The 26,924-nt window shown below is 47.5% G+C and overlaps 3 protein-coding genes across 3 annotated transcripts in view; all 3 read left to right on the forward strand.

Moving 5' to 3' along the window:
• LOC139060956 (uncharacterized) overlaps window positions 1-26,924 on the forward strand; it is a 278,066-nt gene that overhangs the window by 54,017 nt on the left and 197,125 nt on the right. The window lies entirely within an intron of this gene.
• Window positions 3,901-9,722, forward strand: LOC139046835 (uncharacterized). The gene is made up of 2 exons (XM_070520748.1): window positions 3,901-4,480; window positions 8,487-9,722. The coding sequence occupies exons 1-2, from the start codon at window positions 4,187-4,189 to the stop codon at window positions 9,600-9,602; spliced, it is 1,410 nt and encodes a 469-aa protein (XP_070376849.1). The 5' UTR covers window positions 3,901-4,186; the 3' UTR covers window positions 9,603-9,722.
• LOC139046836 (uncharacterized) lies at window positions 21,475-24,031 on the forward strand. The gene is made up of 2 exons (XM_070520749.1): window positions 21,475-21,851; window positions 22,795-24,031. Exons 1-2 carry the CDS (start codon window positions 21,570-21,572, stop codon window positions 23,908-23,910), a joined length of 1,398 nt encoding a protein of 465 aa, XP_070376850.1. The 5' UTR covers window positions 21,475-21,569; the 3' UTR covers window positions 23,911-24,031.

Consider the following 26,924-nt stretch of genomic DNA (forward strand, 5'->3'; position numbering starts at 1 on the left):
TGTTGAAACACTACGCTTAAACCTTGCTATTACTTTCAGTATATCTTAAAAAGCTAGTTGTTAGCTGTTCATTATAGAATATGAAAGATGCCAAACAAACCGACACACACAAGACAAGAGAAGGGGCCAAGGCGCCACATTTGCAGTTGCGACTGGCGCCTTGCCCCGTTCTCTTCTCTTGTGTGTATCGGTTTGTTTGGCGTCATCATATTTCATAATTACTTTCAATGTTTCACCCATCAGGCTAAACCACTAAATATTTTTATTGTCCTATTACAGGGATGTCTGTAGTATTTCTTCGTATAAATGAGCCATTCGTATATCTGCTTTCTTCTTTCCCCGATATCAGTTCCCACGTGGAAACTTTCTTTCACGGCGTGCAATGCGCTCGGTGACGATAAGAAAGCAGGCGTTATCTCGTCGTGTCTCAGTTATTGAGCAATTTCCAATGGCATGGTGGCGTACACTCGGCCACAAAATATTTCGGGACACGATAGTGTGTGGCGCACCCCTGTTTCGCGCATGCGCGTCCCTCCGTGACTGCAAGCGCCCATGTTTCCGCGCCGGCGGTGTCCGAGAGTAGCCGCGAGGTAGCCGGGCTACGAGTGGCGCTGTGGCAGCTTCGACGGGCACAGTTAGCGTAGCCTCAGCTTGCGCCCACCGCGGCGGACGCTTCTCACGCGACAGCGTTAAGGAGACCGTGTCGAGGGAAATCCGGCGTCCAGTGTCGCATCGGCAAAAAGCTTTTACACCCACGTTTACCCAGGGCTTCTATATGATGCAAGACATTGACTGAAATAATTGAATTTCACAAGCTAAAATACACAGAAAAATCGTAAACTACGACTTGCATACACGTACAGAAACAATAGCTCTCGGATTGTAATTTCACTATACCAGACAAAATAATTAGTTTGCGCAAAAACTCAAACGAACCCCTTCACAAGCACAAACCGGCCGAGGCGTTCACAGACCAGCCGCGGCGTCCGCCATTTTGCGCGCGCCGGCGCGTTGGGCGTCTCGAGGTCCACGGAGCGGTGCGCCCGGTGTCTTCCATTAAAGGGACACTTCAAGGTTAACATTAGGTCAACGTTGACTCTTGAAATACCATCCCAGAAACCTCGAAACGCTTTTTTTTCTGCGCGAAGAAGAGACGTATTTTAAGAGAAAATGCGTTCTGGAGCGTCGGCGTGCCTCTATAGCGCAGTTCAAATCGCCCGCCCTCCGATCGAGGAGTGGTGACGTCATGGTCTCATAGTGACGTTGCATCGTCGGTGAGTAAAACGGCGCCCGCCGACGCGCTACGGCTTTTCTACGCAAAACGCAAACGCGCGGTCAGAAACAGAGCCAAGACAGAGCCGACAGCAGCGCGAAAGCGCCACCAAGGTCGGCGCAACTATGGTGGCTAGCGGAAGGGAAAAAGCGCGACGATAAGCTCGCTCTTTATTTTATGACGCCAACTTCGACGCTCGTTGCAAAGGACGACCCCGACAACGACACATTGGCTCGCGATGCTGGGCTCGACTTCTGCGATTTATGCACTGATGAACGTGACCTGCTGCTGAAAGCTCGCGCTGCCGGCGTCGTTGCGTACTACTACGGCGGCGGCCACTTTTGAGAGGCCCTCCACACGACTTCAGTAAGTCGGCGTCGAACTCGTAATATTCTGCACGAACGTGCAGCAAGCACTCTACGTGATTTTTCCGGCTCTTTGCCAGCGCACTGTGGCAGAGGTACGGCACTTAACCACTTCGAACGGAGAGGTTCACTTGCTCCCACACAGTGATAAGTAATGTTGGATTCGCCGCTGCAACTGCCCTTGTCCAAGTTCCGCGGACCAATCGCGCATCCCACGATATAAGATGGGCGTGGCATTCTCGCTGCTTGTTCCAAATGCAAGTTTTGCGAGCCAGCAGGTCCATCGAAGCACGACGTGATAACGAAACAACTAAATCTCCAAAGCGCGCGCGGGCCAAAGTCGAGCACGCAGAGTCGAGCGAAAACGAAACCTTTCGATCACCCATACAACTCAAGCGTAACGTCAATATGTTATTTTTTTTCTTAGAATCAAATAGAAGTAGACAAGTAGCATTTTCTTCCGTCTTATAATATAATGAAATGATCTTTTCAATACCAGACGTTGAGTAATAGTGATATAAATTGTGATGAGGAGTTCCTTCGACATCGGGCTGGTGCCAGAATGTCGGTGGGGCGACTCAAATCGTGTCATGCATTTACCTCAATTTCTCGGTTACTAAAGGTCTGTTCGCGCTTATATTGACGCCTTAAACGTTCTAGAGCATTGCTTTATCACTTGAACTTGACTTCATACTAACCTTTAGTGTCCCTTTAACTCCAGCTGGCGTTCGCCTCCACCGCATCGAGAACCATGCTAGAGGCCGTGCTTCCGCCACAAAGCTCGCCGTTCATGCACTTCTCTCTTCCTCTCCTTCACAAGTCACTACACACACACACAGTTTCCAGGTTAACATTAGGATTACATATGCTCCATATGCCGGGAAGCGTGAAGAGCAGTCAGGGATGTTCGAATGCTATCGCATTCCACTCTTAAAGGCGCAGCTTAAGCATCGTTCGAATTTTATTTCGAGTCACGGGCGCGGACGCAACAACTCATCTGTTTTTCTTTTTTCGCCGTTGCGCCTTCTCGTGTCTAATATTCGTCCTTTATTTCTCTTTATGAAAGGGGCGTTCACTAGCAAAAAAGCGTGGCAGAAAAGGAGCTCTGTAGAAGGAGGCAACAAAGGCGAAAATGAACCCTTGGGGTGCGTTCGGAGATCGTTGTTGGGCGCCTTCGTTCGGTTAACGGCGCGCACGATTGGCCTACACCGCGCCGACGCCGCCAGCCGCGGAGCGCGGCCATGTTTTCGGTGACGTCAAAATGGCGACGTCACATGACAACGTGCAACCGAGCACGTTGTCTGCTAGGCGGGGAGTTGCCAAGTTGGGAGCGATCATACGGTTATTACTAGACCAGCTTCGCATGGCGCGTTTGGTGGATTGGATTGGATCCAACCGGCGGCTACGACTGCTCAATAGCACGTTCGAATCCAATCCATAGTTTAATTCGAGAAAATGCCGCTTGCGAGGTTGTTGCGCTGGCGTTGCTCTAGGAGGAAGGAGAGCGGGTGGCGGTGCAAAACGCGTTTGAAGAAATGGCCCAACACAAATTCCGCCGTCGCTTTCGTTTCTCGAAACCAATAGCGCGTTGGTTGTACAGCGAAATCGACCCCGTCATCGGTGCCAGCAAGCCACTGCAATGTTGTTGCTCCCTCTTGAAAAGTGCGCCACCGCTGCCTTCGTTTCTTTTTTTCTTTCTCTCCTCGCTGTGTGCGACACCACCAAGGGACGACGCAGAGAAACTAATAGTTGTAAATTGTAGTATTCACACGTAATACTACTTGAAAACGTATTTAAGCTTGAAAAGAAAAAAAAATACATTTTTTAGTTAAAGATTTCATTCATGGAAGACGACAAACATTTCGTTCTGTAGTATACTGTGTGGAAGCAGCCGGCAGACGAGGGAAGTAAACTTCCGGGGAGTTCACCGCTTGACAATTGGCTGCTCTCTCCGCCCCGTTCTCAGAAATTTTGCGTACTGCTACTTTGTGACGTTGCAGCAACCGAACAGAACGCGTATCGAACAAAGATATTCCACCGCGCTCTTGATTTCCGTTGCGTCAACGAAGTCGTCTCGTTCCAAGCCGCCACAGCGCCAATCGCAGGAGGAGCTCATGTACCCCGTTATCGCCGGCGCGCCAGGAGAGAGCGCAAAAATCTGCTGGCTTTCCATCACGGAGGAACGCGCATGCGCACAGATGTCGGTCTCGACGACAGGGTTGCGACGCCAGAAGGCGAGGAGGTCCGTTTCGCCACGCGTTGCGGCTGAGTGCACGTGACAGCGGAACAAGCCCAGTGAATAAGCATCCGCTGCTGCGGATGCGGCGGTAGATGTATGGAACGGCTGTCGCCGACGATAACGAAGCACTGGCAGCGTTGCGAAAGTGGAGGTTCCCCATTCTACACGACAGTGCGTGCAGGGCTCCTTTTATCTCTCGTCGACGCTTATCTGGGCAAAGTGTCTGGCACCACCCGGCAGCGATAAGCTCGGTAAAGGAAGCCACCGCACTCTCGTGTGGGCGTAGCATTCGTGCCCGAAGACACCGCCATGCCGGATCACGGACCGGGACGGGTGCACCGTTTTCGCGACCACGTCGTCGCCGGCGTCAACTGGCGACCGACGCGGCTCTTCGACGAGGTGCCGCACTCACGCGTGTGCGGCCTCTGCCGCATGATCCCAAAACAGATGCTGCTGTTGCCGTGTGGTCACGCTCTGTGCCAATCTTGCCACGCAGCCAGTATCGAAGAGGGCGCTGGCCAGTGTCCGTTGGATCGAGAGCCATTCGAAGTAGCGGATTGCTTCGGTTATGAATTCCCAACCAGGAAAGCAAACGCAGTGAAGGTGAGCCAGAAAGAAACAATTTCTGTTACTTTTTGAAGGGGTGGCGGGGGGGGGGAGGGGGCGAGGGACATTATGCATTAGTATTCGCATATTTCCGCGGCGGCATATCTGCACCCCTTCCGATTAGTATCCCTTTTACTATTGCCGTACTGTAGTACACAAATTAACCCTGACTAAATTTTACTTTTTAGCGTCTATCACAACTAACACACTAGAACAACACAAACTCACTGTAGGCTCATGTGAAATATTCTGTTGGAAATCAGTATTTACTTATTTCTTAGTGTCACAGATAGGAGAGAAATACAAAAAAGACAATACTCGGAAATGTGCGACGTCACACTGTCGTCATGGGGTCGTCGTTTTTGCGCTAAATTCAAGCGGAAACTGGAGATAATCACTTCAGTCACACTTGAGTGATAGTTAATCACTTTCTATTCAAACATTCTTCTTTCCCTTGAAATTCGCACTGAAACATCATAAAATGAAGTTGGGTTCACAGCAAAATTCACTAGTTATTCTTATAAAAGATGGCATTGCTTCTGAAAAACTATCATTTCTGCAATTTTTTTTTTTACTTTAGGACATTATTCCTCAACAGCAACAGCCTCCCCCCCTTTCCCTCGATACCACCCTACACTGTAAAATAATTTACATGTTTAAAGACGAAAAAGGGTGTAAATATATCTATACCTCACACCCGTCGAGTGTCCGTTATATAAATAACACCCCAAGGGTGTCAGTTATAGGCACACTTACACCCTTTTTCACTTTTAAGGGTGTAAATAATTTTACGGTGTATAATAGTTATCTTGGCCCGTAGTGGGTGAGGGCATTTATTTGAGGAGCAAGTTAGCAAGCGAAAAGAAGATGGCGGTGTCCAGTGCAAAAGAATGTTGCTGTCCCCGTAGATGAGTTGGGAGCTGCAAGAACATTTGAAGTGTGGGCGTATTTCTCCTCGATTCTCGCTTACCAAGGCTGACTCTTGTCTGAGAGTAGCTGTCTTGCGATTTAGAAGCATGATTAGGTGATTCACTTTGACCTAGTAATCGTGTTTGATGCATCTTTTAAGTTTAGACAGTGGCAGACACTGCTGGTTGATTTTAAGCATAGCGAATAGACTGTTCACACCTTACTTCATGTAAAGGTACAGTGACGTCCACACTTAGGCTTAACACGGCTCACCGTGGCCGCGCTCCTCGGGGCGCAATTGCAGCCGGCGCGGCGCATGCGCACACGGACCTCGGGGAGGCGCTTCGTGTCGTCTGCTACAGCAAACTTTTTTAAAACTTTATCGTTTAACTTAGGTACGACATTAGGCAGTATAAAAGCAAGAGCTTGGTGATCGCAACCCACCGCCCCGTTCCAAAGGGGACACTCATAACATCCATCCATCCATCCATACAGCGCTGGAGCTCTGGCTTTGCTGTAAAGCACACTTCGCTGGACCCACAGGTGACTGCGTGCCAGAGGCGGCGTCGCGGAAAGGCGCACTTCGCTGATTGGATCATTTTCCAGCTGGTTCGGTCTACAGCTTGTGAACAGCCTGCTTAACCAATATACATTACCAGAAACGAGCTTCTCACAACATAAATCACTTAGTGTGTTTTTTATAAGTGATGAGGGTAAAAATACAGTCGTTTTTTCCCGCTCTTTATTAGGCTGGGGGTGTTTTATTTTACTCTCACAGCACTTGGTGCAGTGCATACGGAGAAACCTATTAGGCGGGCTCTCCTTGGTTGGAGTCATCACGTGATGAGCCTAGCGCGCCGTTTCGCGCATGTCTTGATGCTCGAACGAATTCACATAATTGACTTAAGAAAACGGCCGAAACCCGCAATAAATTTCGCACCAAGTTAGAGAGCGATTTTTCAATCACGCATCATCATGTTTGCCATGGATTTTACCATAAAGGAGGGCAATAATGTTACTTCGACCGCAACTAAGGCGCGATATCCGCTGCTTCGCGACTCGCTTATTGACACGGTAATGTCGCTCGTAGGAGGGCATGGAGCGCTATACGCGATGTAGAAAAGTACCCGCCCCGGCATATCAACTGATTTGTCTTTACTCCCCCTTTTCATCTTTCTACATCCTATAAAAAAAACAAAATTCATTTTTGTTGTCACAGTTTGGGCAAAATCACCGAAGCGGTGCCAGTCCTTTGATGGCTACCTGACGCGAGAAGTCGCATTCTCATTTAGAGGAATCGTCGGTCAATTCTTTGGTTAGATTGATTAAGTGAAGTAAGACATGTGGCGCAGACATTTTTTTGGTTGTTTTTTTTTTCTCCTTGGAATCATTGCACGCCACATGCGAATGCTGTTTGTCCGTTTTGAATACGTAATTGGAGGGGAAAATATATAATCTACGTGTCTGTTTTGTAGCTTAAGTTACGTCTTGCCGGGTAATTAAGCCGTTATTCATTTCTATTTCATTTCAGTACTTCCTCGGAATAGGCCATGTGCATATTCTCACTAGCATATAATTATTTGTTAATTGTGCGGTATACGGTACGAAGCGACACATTGCCTCTGCGTTACGCCATAGAGCTGGGCATCGGATAAATTTGGAGAGTAGGAGGAATTCTTTCTTTAGGGGTTAGGAGGAGGGGGGGGGGGATGGGCAGAGTGGGTAAAACCCAAATATGAATACGGAACAGGAACTCTTGCCGCAGACAAGCGATGCTGTTGGCGTCGTGGGGAAGTGGCCGGTCCGTGTGTTGGACGAACGCGGCCACGATATTTAAACCGGCGGTCATGAGGCCGGCCCGGTGTCGCCTGCCGACAGCATGCCGGTGGTCGTCAAACGGGCTCGCCATTTGTAAAAGCCAAGGCAGATTGCTGTGGTCGGGCCAGTCTACTTTTTAACTGACCATGGGCGTCAGCCCGATCTACCGCCGAGCCCATCCCCCCCCCCCTTTTTTCTGCTTACGTCATGGTATGCCCCACCTTAGCTTAATATGATGATGCGGTGTAGCCAACGGCTGCTCAAGTGAGTGACCGGCCGCTCACGAGTTAAAGATTCTTGGATGACTCGTCAAATCTAAAGACAGCAGAGGTGTTTCCATTAAAAGCATTTCTGTCGACTTGCATGATGAATTGCATTTTGTTCGGTTACTGGTTGCCATGACACTTCGGCGATAAAAACGCTCTCACATTGCAGGATAATTTCATTTCCCCGGTGCACTTTCGGAAACTAGTCATGTCGCGGGTACCGGAAAAAAGAAAGATGACGCATTGTACATCTGTGCCTACAAAACTATTCTGAATGCGTTATATCTGAGGTGACAAAAGGGCCACTCAAAACTGAATAGAATCGTCCAGGCTTACAAGAAGGATGGAGGAATTTTGCGGGATGCTCCCCGTAAAGTTCGGCAAACAGTGACCACTGAAGCTGAATACATGATTGAGCAAACGAGCAATACATGAGCAATACATGAGAAAATTAACAACAGCCTCAGGTTGGGCGACGTCTCTGACACGACTATCATGCGTCGCCTCTACGCCCCAGAATAATAAAGAGCCCGAAAAAATGACCGTATTTTTACCCTCATCACTTATAAAAAACAGACTAAATGATTTATGTGGCAAGAAAGTCCTTTCTGGTAATGTATATTGATTAAGCAGGCAGTTCGCAAGCTCTAGACCGAACCAGCTGGAAAATGCTTGAGTTAGTGAAGTGCGCCTTCCCGCGACGCCGCCTCTGGCACTCAGTCACCTGTGGGTCCAGCGAAGTGTGCTTTGCAGCAAAGCCTGAACTCCAGCGCTGTAGCAGACGACGCGAAGCGCCTCCCCGAGGTCCGTGTGCGCATGCGCCGCTTCGCTTCGATGCGCCGCCGCGCCGGACGCAATGGCGCCCCGCGGAGCGCGGCCACGGTGGGCCGTGTTCACCGTAAGAGTGGACGGAACTGTAAGTTAGGGGCAGAGATGGTACGCGCCTTTAGTAAAAATAGTTTGTCTGGCGAAAATTCTAATGTGTGTAATTTATTTTATTTCCTCCTAAGGCATACTGCTGGAACGAAGCGCACGGCTGCGAGTACACGGGCACCATGGATCGTATGCTGGAACACTACGAGAACGAGTGCACATTTCACACCGTGGAATGTGTGCGATGCGGCGAGGGAGTCCAGCACAAAGACCTGCCGATGCACTACGCGGCCGGATGCAGTGCCGGTGTTTCTACTGCGATCAGAGAGTCCTCGCAACGTACAGCAGTGACACTCGAAGACGTGAACGCTGCCCTTGAAGACGTGAAGGCGATGCTGGGATGCCTGAACCACGACCAGCTGCTGCCAGTGATTCAGAGTCAGTTGAATGAGCTTACAGAACAAGCCAGAAACCAGGAAGCCAGGTTCGCCGAGATCACTCGCGAGCTCGGAGCATGCGAGCAGAACTTAAAGGCCGAGATGGAACAAATCACCGCCACGATTTCCTCGACCGTGTCGCACCAGCGGACGTCTCAGCAAAATCCATTGGAAGAAGCCAGCACGTCGAGGTTACTGTCGTTGCGCTCGGAACAAGATGAGATACGTCGAAAGTGTGAACACTCAGCCGACATGCAACACTCGCGGCAAACTTCCCCGAAGCCTGATTTCGGCCGTGTCATTGCTCATTGTGAGGCTGATTGCGGTGACATTCGGCATTTCAGCAGTGCGGAGTTGACACACGCTGCAATTAAAAAAATTCCTGCCGTGACATATCTGCTGACCCTAGAAAACTTTGAGGAAATCATTCAGTGCCAGGAAGGCTTAAAACAGTTTGCCGAGATTACGGTGCCGCACATGGAGGACACGTACTTTACCATTGCCGTTTGGAAGTACGGCGATTGTGCAGCTGACCTCGTTCTGAAGATCGAGTTTAACGGGACGCTGGTGGACTCCAAGTGTGTGCCGCCTTTGTGGAAAGTGTATGCGGTGCGTCCATTCGATGCACTTCCGTTGACTTCCGCTGCCGAGCGTTGTTTCTGCAACCGCGATGACCCCTCATTGCCACACTTCCACCTCCAATTTACTACAGACATTGCCTCGCTGAAGGATCACGGCTGCCTCCGAGACGGAAAGATGGAGTTCCGTATCTGGCTCAACAGGGCAATGTACGGTGGGATCAGAGGAGCACCCTAGCGATCGTCATCGCAGAATGTGCACTGCACTGGAAAATCCTCCTCGCCGCTTCACAATACGCGTCACAGGAGCTTCACGAATTTTTGATCTCCTTTCTCGTAAATAAAGTGATCTCTGCGACATCTGGTTTTTGGAAATTTGCTATCCCTAGTAACCGTCAACCTATTCTGTTCTGACTTTACTGGCCGTTCCTCTTGTTTATTTCTTGTGCTAATACACTTTTGGTTGCGAAACGTTGTGTTCCTCGAGCGCTTTCTGACCTTATGGCGTTCATGTAGATAGTTTTCTCTCGATTATTGCCCTGCGGCTGCTAAAGCGATTGATTTCAATGCGACGTTCGTGTTTGATACTACGCTAGAGTACCGCGTTGTCCCGTGTGCCAAATACACGACCAATGCTTATGCGTCGCATCGCAATTATTAATTTATTTATTTACTTATTTATTCATTTATTTATTTTACCTTAATTCAATGCCCGAAGGCGTTAAAGAAGGGAATGGATCAAAATACATAGCATGTGGAGATAACAGGGTATAATAATATTTAAAAAAATTGAAAGTGCGGATTAACAAATGCATCCTTGAATAGTAGTTCTAAAAACAGACGTATCGGTTATGTTAACAATTGAGGCCGCCAGATGATTCCATTCGATGGTAGTATTAGGAATAAATGAATAAAAAATTTGTTCGTGCGACACTGTGCAACGCTCAATTTATCGCGATGGTCAGTACGCGATTATGTGTATGCAGGTTCGGACAAAACTTCCCTTTTTATTTCCCGATTGTAATAATATATCTTTTGAAGCAGTGAAAAGTGTGCTAACTTCCTAAAGGATGAGAGGAGAGGGAGGTTTAAAGTATCCTTCATAGATGTTACGCTTGATGTGCGACAATTTAGTAAGAATGAAACGTGCGCTACGATGTTGTGTACCATCTATTGCATTTGTTAAGTAATCCAAGCCGGGGTCCCATGAAGAAGAGGCATATTCAAGCTTAGGACGTATTAGTGTTTTGTATAGAAGTAGCTTTAAGTTAGCGGGTGCCATAGAGAAATTGCGACGGAGCTAACCAAGCGTACGGTTAGCATTGTTAGTGATGTGGTTTATGTATGTTTGCCAGAAAAAATTAGATGTTATATGGACGCCTTAGTATATATAGGAACTGACTTCTTCGAGTACAGAGTTCTTCAAGTGATAGTCGGATAGGTTAGACGAAGCAGTATGGCGGGATATCCTCATTAGTTTGCACTTTTGGCTGTTAAGTGGCATTTTCGAAGTCTTGCACCAGTTAGTTACCCTATTAAGATGAGATTGTAGTTTTAGTGTAAGAATTTGATGATATTACTCTGTAAATGACACAATTCGTCTCCAAATAACCTTATGGAGGACGCTACACACTTAGGCAAATCATTAATATAAATCAGAAAAAGCAAGGGTCCGAGAACAGAACCTTGCGGCATCCCGGAAGTGACAGGACAAAGCGAAGAATCAATTGTTAGCAGCGACAAAATGTGTTCTATTCGATAAGAAGCGTTCAATCCATGAGATAATATTACGCTCAATGTTGAGTGTATTTAATTTTAGACAAAGTAATTCGTTAGAGACGAGATCAAATGCTTTAGAAAAGTCTATGAAGATGGTGTTAATGTGAAATCCATTATCCAACGCGGCACCGATTTGATGTTTAAATGAAATAAGTTTAGTACCACAGGAAAACAATTTACGGAACCCATGCTGACGAGATGAACAAAACGAATTTGTTTCTAGAAAGTTGATGAGATTAGAGTACATTATATGCTCTAGAATTTTGCATGGCACACTTGTTAGAGAAATCGGCCTGTAATTTAAAGGTGAATTCACGACGCCAGACTTAAATAATGGAACCAGCTTGTCGACTTCGAAATCCTTTGGTAATCAGCACGACAAAATAGATTGCGAAAAGATGTTGCACAAAATTATGGATGACTAAACTTCGGTATTTTTCAAAAACTCACAATTAGTGTCGTTTATTCCTGACGATGACGAAATCTTTAACTGACGAATCAAGTTGACGACACCATCGTATTCAATTAACAAGGGCTCCACCTGAGGAAAATTGATCTTAACAACTGCAGGTAGAGAAGCACAGGGCCGCACGTTATGCAAAAATGATTTAGAAAACACCTCATTGAGTACAGAACAACATTCTTCTTGCGGAACAACAGCACCATCTACATAAGTTAACGATATTGTGTTACATTCGGAACCCTTGACAGTATTCCACATTTTTTTTTGGTATTTTCAGTCAGCATAGATTGAAGTATATTGTAAGAGAAAACGCGTTTAGCTTCTTTGACTGCGTTTTTAAACAGTGAAGCAACCTGCTGATACGCACGCCAGCTATCGGTTGTGTTCCGTTATTTTAGTTTGGCGAAACAGCCGCTTCTTCCTGTTCAAGATACGTTTTAGGGATGCATTCAACCACGCTGCTCGATGGTTATACCGGACGACTAGCAGGGGTATGTATTTTTGTACTAATTCATTAAAAGTATTTTTAAAAACCGACCAGTTCTGTTCAACGCTCCGAGTGCAAAAGTGCATTCGTCCATTTGTCCATTGTCCATATGGACCATTGATTATCGTTAAGGTTTGCCGCAATCGCTTGAATCTCGGTCTGCTGTGCCTCGCCTTTCCAATGCGCCGTCCTCTAATGGTTGCGTCCTTGTGATCAGCTTATGATGCGTCACACAGCCTAGGAAGAGCCAATGGCGCCCACCGGTGACCCCCGGGGACCGAACCCCCGACCCTTCAAAAATTATAAGCGAGGAGCAGGACACACGAATGATTGCATAATCGCGCTGCTTCAGTGCTTGTAAATTTGGGTGCCGTGTTCCACGTCATCCAGACACCGCCTGTCGCGTCCACTAACTACTTCGTCTGGCGTCCCGTCTGAAGCCGCGGTTCTTTTCCTTTTTGTTTTAAACAGAGAATCGAGGCCCGTGTGCTCGTTTTTCGAATACCCAGAAAAGGCAATGCCGTAGAGGAAGAACACGGCATTATACTATATACTAGCACGTTTTATTTTAATGTTGACAGAGATACCTTTTTTTTTTAATCGCATGTGGACGTAGGCACAAATCTACTTATTGCGCAGAAGTACTCGGAGATGTATGCATTAGTTGAGCGGAAAACTAATGCGCATAACTGACTAATAACAAAACTGATTTGAATCAGTATTCAACTAATTCCTTAAGCAGATATACTCCAACGCACGCACTGAAGCCAGCGATTTCACCAGGCTCGTCCGCTTCCGACGAAATTTTGAGAGTCAGCACTATGTTTGAGACCAGCGCAGTCAAACTTGCGGTGAAAATGCACTGTTGGTCCACTTCCTTTAAAAAAAAAAGAAACAAATCGCGGCCGCGGCGGCCGCATTTCGATGGAGTAATGCGAAAACGCCCGTGCACCGTGCACGCTTATGTCAAAATTAATCCGGAGTCACCCACTACGGCGTGCCCCACAATCACATCATCGTTTCGGCACGCAAAACGCCTGAATTTGAACAAACATCACACACAGAAATAAAAAAAAACGCTTTTTTACGCATTCAGGCTCGAAAGTTACTGCAGCAGCATTGCATGTCGTTGCAAACATTCGGAATGTGAATCTCTAAACTGAAGTCCCACCGAGAATTTGTTCCTAGTGAATATGGCCGTACAATTGACCGGCTACACTTCGTAAATATGAACATGTGGCGTAATGAAAGTAGCTTAAAAGCTAAATAAAAAAAATTAATTCTACGTATAATTAGTTTGATTTTTCGTGAAAATAATGCTTGCCTCTAAATGATTCAAATAGTGGAATTCTGCAACGTGTCATAAGTAATTTGTAAAGATGATCTTAACAATACGATTAAACATCCCGTATGCATCTCAAGCATTAAGGCGCTCCCGGGTCTATGTTTGCTGTGAGGCGTCTGCCGCTGCTTCAGAAGATACGATATCAGAGTAGGAGATACTTCAGATAGCTTCCCTGCCTCCCCTCTTATGGAATACTTTTTCTTATCCTCAGTATAATTTCTGTCGCGTACTTCCACAGACTGTAATGATCATACCAACAAAATTCTATCCCAACGCAATATATATATTCCTTGCGAAACTATTGGAAGTAAAGTATGACGAGGGACGAATGTTTTTCTTTGTAAAAATATCGCTTTTTTATACCAGATTTCTCAAATAACCGCAACACTGACGTAATCGGAGCAAAGGTAAATGATGCACTAGCCAAATATTTATTTCCAAGGCGCGATTATGAATTTATTGTTTTGTCATCAAAACATGACAAAACTGTCAGATATTAACGTTCCATCTGATTTGGCATTTTCAAAAACTTCCTTCCTCCGAAACAGAACGACTGCGTTCTTTTCATTTATTTATTTATCTTTATTTGTGAGCGATCGATATATAGCAAAAGTATTTTGTTTCTGCTTTGGATGCACTAGATTTAAACTTGATGCCCGATTCGAACTCTAATTCTCCGATTTTTGTACATGCAAAAAACAGACATGCGAATCTGGTATACACTGACCCCATGAATGCTTAACCAATTTTCTCAGCTTGTCAATAACTTATTATTTATAGATGTGAACTTCAAGGCTGCATTATTTGTGTCATTTTATACTATTCGCTTTCTGTAATATAATTTCTTGCAGCATTCTATTGTTGATTTTTTTAGCCGATGATTTTTTTTAACTGTCCACCTAGTCGACATCGTTACAACAGCCCGGCGGGGGTAGCGACCTTCTAGTCTCTCCCGCCTCACTGCGACTAATCGCTTCGCGAAGCCAACAAATGCGTCTCCCACGGACAGACTAGCGGCGCCAGCAAGGCAAGATCAGGTTTGGCGGACCGAGCATTGTTTGTTGGTTCCCTGTCACCTTCACGGACCAATGGAAGCAAGAAACTCCGCAGTTAGCTGGAGCAAGAAGCTGCAGCTAACTGCCGGGTCATCCCAGCAACCAAGACGCGCCAGCTTGAGTCAAGCGTTACAACTCCTGTCTACGAAGATCCCCCCTCCTTCCTGTGACTGCAGTGAACAAAAGTGCTGGAGTGAGTGTGTGAATCCTCACCCTCAACGCGAGTCCTTGGACGACTTTGGACGCTTCGATTGGACGAAGGTTGGGCGGCAGTTCCCCTGGTCTAGGGATCTTGGGAGGATAAAGTGTCTTTAAGCAGATCTTTGTCGGCCCCTCGGTATGCTTCACTTCACTCATGCTGGACTGATGGGATGTAACGTTCACCACTCTTCGTGTAGATATTGTAAATAAACCCAGTACTCCTCGTTCTGATGAGAACGAGTTCGTGCCTTTAACGACGTCCTTAGCGTGGATGAGTCAGACGACGGCATGCGCCAGCTACAAATTTTTACATGCCCTGCCCATACTCTTACAACATGTCCATTTCGTCTCAGCTTCCCAAGAATGCTCGCTCAGCTTCCCAACAAGAACGTTCAGCCGTTCCTAAAGGAGCTTCAGTGATGTCTAACATCAACACCCGATTTATTGTTTGATCTATATAGGCTGTAATGCTTGATCTATATAAAATGTAATGCTCATATTTCGTTCAACACTGCACTGGCCCGCTATAGTTGGTTATGTGGCCGAGTGTGTCCACTGCCAGTGCAGAACGGTGCTCATCCTCGCTTCAAGCGTGTCGAAGTCTTACGTAAACAACCACGAGTTAGAGCTTCGCCAACGACGGCGTGCAAAACATAGAAAAATAAGGTTGTTGTGCTCATATCGATCGCAGTGTGCTAAGACCAGTGGATAATCGAGACGACAAAGGCAGGTAGAAGTGCAGCACAATGTATGAGGTTAGCGCGAGGCACAAATATGAACAAACATGAGAAAAAAACTATAGCGTAATACATAACCTCTATTATCATTTCATGCAGTGCTTCAAGCCACAAAAAAAAAAAGCTTGTGTAGATATACGGATATTGCAGAGAGAAAGCTAGGCTATCTCGACAGCTTTCCATCTCCAGTGAAGCAGACGACGCTATATATTGTTCCGGTAAATAAACACTGTGCCGCTGGGCCTTCTCGCAAAGTTATCTCCGCAGTATATTTCTATGACCTCAAGTGTGATTGATTTAAAGAAGACAACGTTAGCGGCGTTCAGAGAAGACAACACGGCTCAAGCGACTTCAGAACCGGTCATCGCGGGCGATTGACAACCGCAAACGCGCTGCACCCCTATGCCGCCCGCGCCAATCTCGCTGTCCTCTCCCCATTATCATCGTCATCAAAACAGAAACATGGCGGCCCCCTACAGGAGCTGGAAATTCTATCGTCGAATACAACCCAAGTCTGCAGTGAAGACCCGCCCACGCCCTCTTAATCGCCAGCCAATGTCGCTCCGCGAGGCTGCAAAAGTACGGACTTCCAACTTACCCCGTTAGCTAAACAAGGCGGTAACCCAAGAAAGGAAACTTATAAGGGCGTAATTTTCGACGTTTTCACTCGTCGATCATAGTGGAACAGTGAAAACCTAATTCTTTATTGAACTGAAATAAAACGCATGCTTCGCTGCAAATATTTATTGTCAAGTTTCACTTTAGTTGGCAGTGAAATTTCATGAGTGAGTTAAGTTTCAAAGGGAGTTAAGAAGTGAAATAAATTGCGCCCGCCTACTTTTCAAGATTGAAAACCTCAGACTTGGTACACGTTGCCCGTGTCTCTTGCACACGTTACCGCTTCCGTCGACGACGCTCCGGAGGTATCAAGTGCGACGCCATTTTGAAATGGTCGCAAGACGAGGAACTGTTCGCTTCTGTGATTGGCTGGCGGAGTAACAATGCCGCTCGGTCTGTCTGCCCCCTTTTGTCAACTCCCGTTTCTTTAGTTGTATCCTACTGTAGTGCATACCATCTACATAATACAACGTAGTATCTGTTAACATTACGTAGCGTCAGTATTGGCGGCGAGGAGTTACGGAGTCGCCCTCTATCGGAAGCGCCTCGATGCCGTAGTATGAGGGATCACGTGACGCGCTCCTCATAGGTTTTGCTGTCAGCGCTCACTGAAAACACCACGCGCGAGCTCTCCCGGACATTTCTGTAAGTACTTTCGAAACGAGAGAAGTTTCTTACTGTCTAAATAATAATCTTGGGCAAGCTGAAAGCACACAATCGTTTACAGCCGCTATCTCTTTACCGAATACGTACAGTGAACGCCACTGCGCGCGGTCGCCGCGATGGAGTCTCCCGAACCGGCTTCTTGCGTGAAAGGTAGGTAAACGCCGAGAGCAAACTATGTGAAATATGTTCTTATAGTGTTTGTATAACTAAATGGAGCGTAATAGAATGAAGCCTCAATGCAGCGATCGCGCAGATTCGCAGCGACCGACTGCGCGTCTGCATGCTTGTCCGCGCACTGTTTCGCTTTCTACGCGCGCGCGTTTTCGCACCGTGCCATGAGCTTTAGCCCGCAGAATATGAGCATTTGACAGTATACAGGCAACCATTGTTTCGTGGGCGCTATCAGAGCTGTTCAAAAATAATTTCATTGTAGAGACTTCGACGCCTACGGGGACTGTGATGTGCCGTCGCGACGATGCAATCTTTTTTTTTCTTCTAAATTCTTTGACCTTTCAATACTATTTCTCGAGTTGCGTTGCACTGTATGTTTATCGGCGTTCTCAGCGTGCAATTTCCCGCTGCTCCTTTTTTGTAATCCAGTGCATTAATTCACAACACAAACATGACCATATGCTATGCTTTCTTTAAATGTGCTTCTCACCGCTGCCTTTCCACTCCACTGAACTTGACAGTATCTATAGTATCGACAAGTTCATAGACCAAGCCGTCATGACATTAGTCGGGCAGCGGACTCAGGCGAGCGTCTCAGTGCGCGTTTTGAGAACATCGCAGACCGGGCGCCGTAGCAGAAATCTTCCTCGCGTCTGTGCTTGCTGCATACCCGAGTTGTAGCCGATGACTGCCGGTTTTATGTTTCGCGAGCCAAGCTTCACACAGCTTCTTGTCCTGCGGCTACGTGTGAATAAGGCCGACACCGGCCTCCGTTACGTGCGTCCGGCTCTGCGGCACCGAGCAGTAGCCTACCATGTTGCGCGCCTTCAAAGGCAGCCACTACCTATTGTAGTGCTTTCAAGCGTTGTAAAGGAGACACTCGAAGCGGGAAAATTTCGCCACTAAATGAAAACCGCAGCGTACGAGGGAATTTAAACTCGTTTTCAGCTCGCTTCGGCGCGCCCGAAGCAGCCGACGCGGCCGCTATGTCCACGTGATCCCTCCTAGCACGTCACGCCGACGGTGGCGCCAGCTTTTCCAGTGGTGGAGCTCGAGGCCAATATTAAGCACTAACACAAGCTTGTACCTACATCTAATCCCGACCACCATTTCCCTGGGTTCGTATGATCGGCATGGCTTTTTACGTCAGTGCGGTATCTTATAAAAAGATCTCGTGAAACTCTTTTGTACCAGTTTGAGAGTATAGATTATTTATATTAGCGAATATAGTAGGGAATGGATTAAACAGGCGCTGACTGATAATAATACTTTGTCGCTGACGAACGTCGATGGCTGACGAACGTCGGCGGTCGGTCTCGTCTCTCTTGCACAATGGAGGTGCGACGCCCGCAACGCCACCGGGCAAAGCTTTTCGTCACTCGAGCATTGTGAGAAGCCTGGTATCTGCCAGGGCGCTGTTCCTCCTGCACAGCCGGAATGTCCTTGCGTGCAGCGTCGCGACAGTACACCGTGACCGCGTGTAGTAAGAACACCGACCGAGTAGTTGAAGCGCTACGCTAAAATCTTGCTATTGCTTGCAGTGCTTCACCCGTCAGGCTAAACTACTAAAAATTTTTATTCTTCTATTACAAACATGTCTGCATTCTGGGTTTAAACATGCCATTCGTATATCTGCTTTCTTCTTTCACTGATATCAGTGTACACGGCGAAAATTTTTTCACGACACGGAGTGAGCTCGCTCACGGCAAGAAAGTAGCATTTTTCTCGTCATGCCTCTTTTGCTTAGCAATTTCCAGTAGCGTGATGGCGTACACTCGGCCACAAAATATTTCGGGACAGGCAAGCGCATGGCGTAGCGGCCCTCCGAGCCTCCTGACGGCGCACCTCTGTTGCGCGCATGCGCGTCCCTCCGTGACTGCAAGCGTGCATGTTTCCGCGCTACCTTCTTGCTCGCCCGGCGACATCCGAGACTAGCCGCGAGGTGGCTCTGCTACGATTGACGCTATGGAGGCTTCGACGGGCAGAACTACGCTAAGCCTGAGCTGGCGCGTAGCGCTGCGGACGCTTTTATCGCGATAGCGTTAAGGAGACCGTGTCGCAGGAAATCCGGCGTCCTGTGTCGCATCGGCAAAAAGATCACCCAGGCCTTCTATAGAGCACCCATGCCTTCTATATGATACAAGGCATTGACTGAGCTAATTAAATTCCTCAAGCTAATCTACGTAGAAAACGATATGCATACAACCTACAGATATGATAGCTGTCTGGTTGTAATTTGACTATACCAGGAAAAATAATTCTGTTACGGAAAAACTGAAACAAACCCCTTCACAAACACAAACGGCCGTGGCGTTCACACACCGGCCGCGGCGTCCGCAATTTTGCGCGCGCCGGTGTCTTGCACTAACTCCAGGTGGCGCTCGCCTCTGCAGCATCGCGGGCCACGCAAGAGCCCGCGGTTGAACCACAAACTCGCCGTTCGCGGCAAGCGTTTCCAGGTGAACAGTAGGATTACGTACGCTCCAGTTACCGGAAAGCGTGAGGAGAAGTCGGGGATCTTTGAATCCCATCGCGTTGCACTCATATTGGCGCAGCTTAAGGGTCCTTCAAATTTTTGGTCCAGTCACGGGCGCGGCCGCATAGGGTTGGCTCGCGAACGCAACAAGTCATGTGTTTTTCTTTTCTTTTTCTTTTTTCTCCACGCCTTCTCGTGAACAACCTTCGTTCTTTCTTTACACGAACGGGGCGTTCTCTAGCAAAAAAAGCTTGGCGGAAATGGCGCTCTGTAGAAGGAGACAGCGAAGACGAAAGTTAACCCTTGATTTCCGTTAAGTCAACGAAATTATGCCGTTGCAAGCCGCCGCAGCGCCAATCGTAGGAGGGGCACCTCGCGGCTGTACCCCGTTAAGGCCGATCCACATGACGGACCAAACTGCTCTTTCGGACCGCGGTCCGCGCATCACGTGATAGGACGTCACCAGTTCGTGCGTACCGCCGTTGGCCCGCGCAAGACCGCGGCCCTCGCGGTCCAACAAATCGCAGAGGCTTTTCCCGCTTCCGTTTTGGCGGCGGACCGCATGCAAACCGCAGCAATTTTGGCGTAGCCAACGAATGTTGTCCGGCAGCAGAGTGTCCTCAGCCAAATCCAATCTAGTTTTCGGGTCAGCGAAAGCCAGTCAAGCCAGTCGTTTCATGTCCGCCGTTCCGCCTACACGTGCGTGCAGCAGATATATATTTTTTAAACACCGTCTCCACTTAGAGTGACGAGGAGGTTTTTTTATTTTGTATACCTCGTTGAGCAATTCCGGGCTTTGTGGCACTCCAGCCGGAATGACAACAATGATAACACTCTGCCCGAGAGTGTAGCTGGTTGGTCTGCTCTGCCGTCTGCTATGGCGGTCTATGGATGTGCTCCGCGCCGGACCGGACCGCGGAGGGCCGTGACGTTGCATCACGTGACCGATCAACCCGCAGTCTTGGTCCGTCGTGTAGACAGGCCTTTACGACACCGGCTTCGCATGGCGCGTCTGGTGCATTGGATCTAACCGGTGGCTGCGGAATAGCACGTTCGGATCCAATCCATAGTTTAATTCGAGAAAATGGCGCTTGCGTTGGGAACTTAGGTTGTTACGCTGGCGTTGCTCCAGGAGGAAGGGGAGCGTGTGGCGCTGCGAAACGCGTTTGAAGAAATGGCCGAGCGCAAGTTCCGGCGTCGCTTTCGTTTCTCGAAACAAATAGCGCGTTGATTGTACAGAGAAATCGACCCCATCATCGGTGCCAGCAAGCCACTGGAATGTTGTTGCTGATTCTTAAAAAGTGCGCCACTGTTGCCGTCGTTTTATTTTTCATTTTTTTCTTCGCTGTGTGCGACACCACCAAGGAACAAAGCAGAGAAACTAATAGCTATAAATTGTAGTATTCACACGTACTACTACATGAAAACGTATTTAAGCATGAAAAGAAAAAAAATCATTTTTTTAGATAAAGTTTTCATTCATTGGAAAACACAAACATTTCGCGTAGTAGTATACTGTGTGGAAGCAGACGGCAGACGAGGGAAGTAAACTTCCGGGGAGTTCACCGCTTGCCGATTGGCTGCTCTCTCCGCCTCGTTCTCAGAAATTTTGCATACTGCCACTTTGTGACGTTGCAGCAACCGAACATAACGCGTATCGAACAAAGATATTTGACCGCGCCCTTGATTTCCGTTGCGTCATCGAAGTCGTCCCGTCCCAAGCCGCCACAGCGCCAATCGCAGGAGGGGCACATGTACCCCGTTATCGCCGGCGCGCAAGGAGAGAGCGCGGAAACCTGCACGCTTTCCACGACGGAGGAACGCGCATGCGCGCAGATGTCGGTCTCGACGAACGCGTTGCGACGCCAGAAGGCAAGCAGGGCCGTTTCGCCATATTTCGCCACGAGTTAGTGTATGTGACAACGGAACAAGCTCAACGTATATGCATGCGCCGAGGCTGAATCGGCGTTAGATGTATGGAACGGCTGTCGCCGACGATAACGAGGCAATTGTTCCTCGCCGCGTTACGAACGTCAAGGTGAGATAAGTGTTGCCCATTCTACGCGACAGTGCGTGCAGGGCTCCTTTTATCTCTCGTTGACGCTTATCTGGGCGAAGTGTCTGACACCGCTCAGCAGCGATAAGCTCGGTAAAGAAAGGCACCGCGCTCTCGTGTGGGCGTAGTATTCGTGCCCGAAGACGACGCCATGCCGGATCACGGACGAGGACGGGTGCACCGTTTTCGCGACCACGTCGTCGCCGGCGTCAACTGGCGACCGACGCGGCTCGTCGACGATGTTCCCAGTTCACGTGTGTGCGGCCTCTGCCGCATGATCCCCAAACGGATGGTGATATTGCCGTGTGGTGACGCTCTGTGCCAATCTTGCTTCGAAGGGAGCGTCGGGCGGTGTCCATTGGATCAAGTGCAATTCGAAGTAGCGGAATGCGTGGTTTGTGAATTCCCTGGCAGAACAGTGAACACCCTGAAGGTGAGGAGGAAAGACAATTCCTGCCAGTTATATTTGGGGGGGGGGGGGGGGGGCAAGTATGCATTCGTATTCGTATCATTCCGCCGCGGCGTATCTGCACGCCGAACGATTAGTGTCGAGTTCATTATTGCCGAAAAGTAGCACGCAAATTCACCCTGACTACATGTTACTTTTTACCGTCTATCAAAACTAAACGTTTCTGCCCTAAATTCAAAGGGAACCTGGTGATAATCACTTCAGTGACACTTGAGTGATAGTTAATCACTTTCTATGTACACATTATTCTTCTTTCCCTTGAAATTCGCACTGAAACATCAGAAAATGAAGTTGGGCACACTACAAAATAAATTCACTATTCTTCTAAAAGATGGTGTCGCTTCTGGAAAACTACAAATTGTGCAAATTTTTACTTTAAGACATTATTCCTCAACACCACCTACACCCCCACTCACTCCCAACCGCCCGCCCTATGACAGATGACTTGGCCCGTAGTGGGTGACCCCATTTCTTCGAGGAGCAAGCTAGCAAGCGAAAAGCACATGGCGGTCTCCCCTGCACAAGAATGCTGCTGTCCTCGTAGATGAGTTTGGAGCTGGAAGAATAGTTGAAGAATGGGCGTATTTTTCCTCGATTCTCGCTTACCAAGGTTGCTTCTTGTGCGAGAGTAGCTGTCTTGCTACTTAGAATCATAATTAAGTGATTAACTTTAACCTAGTATTCGTGTTTGATGGATCTTTAATCTTGAGACAGCGACGGATACTGCTTGTTGATTTTGAGCATAATTGCTTCCCCAAAAAATCTGGCGATAACGCTGGTTCACCGTAATTCATGTAAAGTTGTGTTCTAAAAGTTAGGGACAGGTATAGAAGGCGCCTTTAGTAGAAATAGTTTGTCGGCCAAAAATTTTAATGTGGGCAATTTATATATTTTATTTTCTATTAAGGTGTACTGCTGGAACGAAGCGCACGGCTGCGAGTACACGGGCACCATGGACCGCATGCTGGAACACTACGAGAACGAGTGCACATTTCACGCCGTGGAATGTTTGCGATGCGGCGAGGGAGTCCAGCACAGAGACCTGCCGACGCACTACGCGGCCGGATGCAGTGCCGGTGTTTCTACTGCGATCACAGAGTCCTCGCAACCTACAGCAGTGACACTCGAAGACTTGAACGCTGCCCTTGAACACGTGAAGGCGATGCTGGGATGCCTCAACCACGACCAGCTGCTGCCACTGATTCAGAGTCAGTTCAATGAGCTTACAGAACAAGCCAGAAACCAGGAAGCCAGGTTCACTCGCGAGCTCGGAGCATGCGAGCAGAATTTAAAGGCCGAGATGGAACAAATCACCGCCACGATTTCCTCGACCGTGTCGCAGCAGCGGACGTCTCAGCAAAATCCATTGGAAGAAGCCAGCACGTCGAGGTCGCTGTCGTTGCGCTCGGAACAAGATGAGATACGTCGAAAGCGTGGACACTCAGGTCACCTGAAACACTCGCGGCAAACTTCCCCGGAGCCTTATTCCAGCCGTGTCATTGCCCGTTGTGAGGCTGTGTTCGTTGACGTTCGGCATTTGACCAGTGCGCAGCCGATACCCAAGCGCATTAAACAAATTAACTGCGTGCAATATCTGCTTACCCTAGAAAACTTTGAGGAAATCATTCAGTGCAGGGAAGGCTTCAAACAGTTTGCCGAGATTACGGTGTGGCACATGAAGGACACGTCTTTTACCATTGCCGTCTGGAAGTACGGCGATTGTGCAGCTGACCTCGTTCTGAAGATCCAGTTTAACGGGAGGCTGGTGGACTCTAAGCGTTGGCCGCGTTTCTGGAACGTGGACGCGAGACATCCAGTAACATCCATTCACCGTTCGTTGACTGCCGCTGCCGAGCTTTGTTGCTGCAACCGCGATGACCCCTCATTGCTGCACTTCCACCTCCGATTTGCTACAGACATTGCCACGCTGAAAAAGGGCGGCTACCTCCGAGACGGAAAGATGGAGTTCCGTATCTGGCTCAGCGAAAGTAAGAAGGAAGGTAGCATCAGAGGAGCACCCTAACCTTCGTCATCGCACAATGTGCACTGCACCGGAGAATCCTCCTCGCCGCTTCACAATATGCGTCACAGGAGCATAACGAATTTTTTTATCTCCTTTCTCGTAAATAAAGTGATCTCTGCGACATCTGGTTTTTGGAAATTTGCTATCCCTAGTAACCGTCAACCTATTCTGTTCTGACTTTACTGGCCGTTCATTTTGTTTATTTCTTGTGCTAATACACTTTTTGTTGCGAAACGTTGTGTTCCTCGAGCGCTTTCTCACCTTATGGCGTTCACGTAGATACTTTTCTCTCGATTATTGCCGTGCGGCTATTAAAGCTATTCATTTCAATGCGACGTTCGTGTTTGACACTATACGCTGGAGTACCGCGTTGTCCCGTGTCCCAAATACACGACCAATGCTTATGCGTCACACCGCAATTATTTATTTAGTAAATTACTTATTTATTTATTTATTTATTTATTTATTTTACCTTAATTCAATGCCCGAAGAGTCAGCATTGTTAGCTAAGACAAATTGTGCTCTATTGGATAAGACTGGTTCAATCCATCAGATAATATTACGCTCAATGTTGAGTGTATTTTATTTTAGACAAAGTAATTCGTGAGAGACGAGATCAAATGCTTTAGAAAAGTCTAAGAAGATGGCGTCAATGTGAAATCCATTATGCAACGCGGCACCGACTTCATGTTTAAATGAAATAAGTTGAGTATCGCAGGAAAGCGATGTACGGAACCCATGCTGACGAGATGAAAAAAAAAATGAATTTGTTTATAAGAAGTTGATGAGATTAGAGTATATTATATGCTCTAGAATTTTGCATGGCACACTTGTTAGAGAAATCGGCCTGTAATTTAAAGGTGAATTCACGTCGCCAGACTTAAATAATTGAACCATCTTGCTGACTTTAAAATCCTTAGGTAATCAGCACGACAGAATAGATTGCGAAAGGATGTTGCACAAAATTATGGATGAGTACACTTCGGTATTTTCAAAAAATTAATGTCATCTATTCCTGACCATGATGAAATCTTTAACGTACAACTAGAGTTCACGATACCATCGTAATCAATTAACAAGGGCTCCATCTGAGGAAAATTCATCTTAACAACTTCACGTAGAAAAGCACAGGGCAACACGTTATTCAAAAATGATTTAGAAAACACTTCATTGAGTAGAAAGTAACATTCTTCTTGCGGAACAACAGCACCATACACATCAGTTAAGGATATTGTGTTACATTTGAAACCCTTGACAGTTTTCCCAATTTTTTTAGTATTTTCAGTCAGCATAGATGGAAGTCTATTGTAAGAGAAAACGCGTTTAGCTTCTTTGACTGCGTTTTTAAACAGTGAAGCAACCTGCTGATACGCACGCCAGCTATGAGTTGTGTTCCGTATTTTTTTTAGTTTGGCGAAACAGCCGCTTCTTCCTGTTCAAGATACGTTTTAGGGATGCATTAAACCACGCTGCTCGATGGTTATACCGGACAACTCGCAGGGGTATGTGTTTTTGTACCAATTCATTAAATTTATTTTTAAAAAGCGACCGGTTCTGTTCAAGGCCCCGAGTGTAAAAGTCCATTCGTCCATTTATCCAAAGTCCATATGGACCATTGATCATCGTTAAGGTTTGCCGCAATCGCATGAATCTCGGTTCTTCTGTGCATCGCCTTTCCATTCCGCCGTCCTCGAATGGTTGCGTCCTTGTGATCAGCTTCTGACGCGTCACACTGCCTAGCAACAGCCAATCGCACACACCGGTGACCCTCGGGGTGCGACCCCCCGACCCTTCAGAATTTATAAGTGAGGAACAGGACACCCGAATGATTGCATAATCGCGCTGCTTCAGTGCTCGGAAATTTGGGTGGAGTATTCCACGTCATCCAGACACCGCATGCCGCGTCCACTACTTGGTTAAAAAAATTATGGGGTTTTACGTGCCAAAACCACTTCCTGATTATGAGGCACGCCGTAATGGAGGACTCAAGAAATTTCGACTACCTAGGATTCTTTAACGTGCGCCTAAATCTAAGCACACGGGTGTCTTCGCATTTCGCCCCCATCAAAATGTGGCCGCCATGGCCGGGATTCGATCCCGCGACCTCGTCCTCAGCAGCCGAACACCATAGCCACTGAGAACCACGGCGGGTGTCCACCACTTCGTCTGGCGTCCCGTCTGAAGCCGCGGTTCCTTTCCTCATTGTTTTAAACAGAGAATCGAGGCCCCTGTGCTCGTATTTCCAGCACCCACAGAAGGCAATGCCGTAGAGGAAGAACATGGCATTTTACTATTGCGTGTTTTATTTTAATGTTGACAGAAATAATTTTTTCAAACGCCTGTGGAGGTCGGCACGAATCTACTTATTGCTATGAAGTACTAGGATATGTATGCATTACTTGAACGGAAAACCGACGCGCATACTTCACTAATAACAAAATTGAATTGAATCAGTATTCACCTGATCACTTAAGCAGATATACAGCAACGCTCGAACTGCAACCAGCGATTTCACCAGGTTCGTCCGTTTCTGATGAAATTTTGAGAGTAGCACGAGGTTTGAGAAAAGCCCCGCCAAACTTGCGGTGAAAATGGGCTGTTCCGCTTAATTTTTTTTTTTTTAACGAAGCACCAAACATGGCCGCAGCGGCCGCATTTCCATGCGGGAGAAACGCAAAAACACCCGTGTACCATGCACACTTACGTGCACGTTGAAAAAAATCTCCCGTGCTCAAAATTAAGCCTGAGTGACCCACTACGGCGTGCCTCACAATCATATCATGGTTTCGGCACGTAAAACGCCAGAATTTAAACAAAAACAGACACACCCACAACAAAAAGCGCTTTGTTTGCGCATTCAGGATAGAATGTTATTGCAGCACCATCGCATGTAGTTGCAAACTTTCAAAACGCGGATCCCAAACTGATGTGTTACTGAGAATTCATTTCTACTGAATATAGCCGTCCTATTCACCGGAACATGTGGTGTAAACGAAGTAGCTTGAAATCTAAAT

Source organism: Dermacentor albipictus, chromosome 6 (assembly GCF_038994185.2).
Source record: "Dermacentor albipictus isolate Rhodes 1998 colony chromosome 6, USDA_Dalb.pri_finalv2, whole genome shotgun sequence".
NCBI lineage: Eukaryota > Metazoa > Arthropoda > Arachnida > Ixodida > Ixodidae > Dermacentor > Dermacentor albipictus.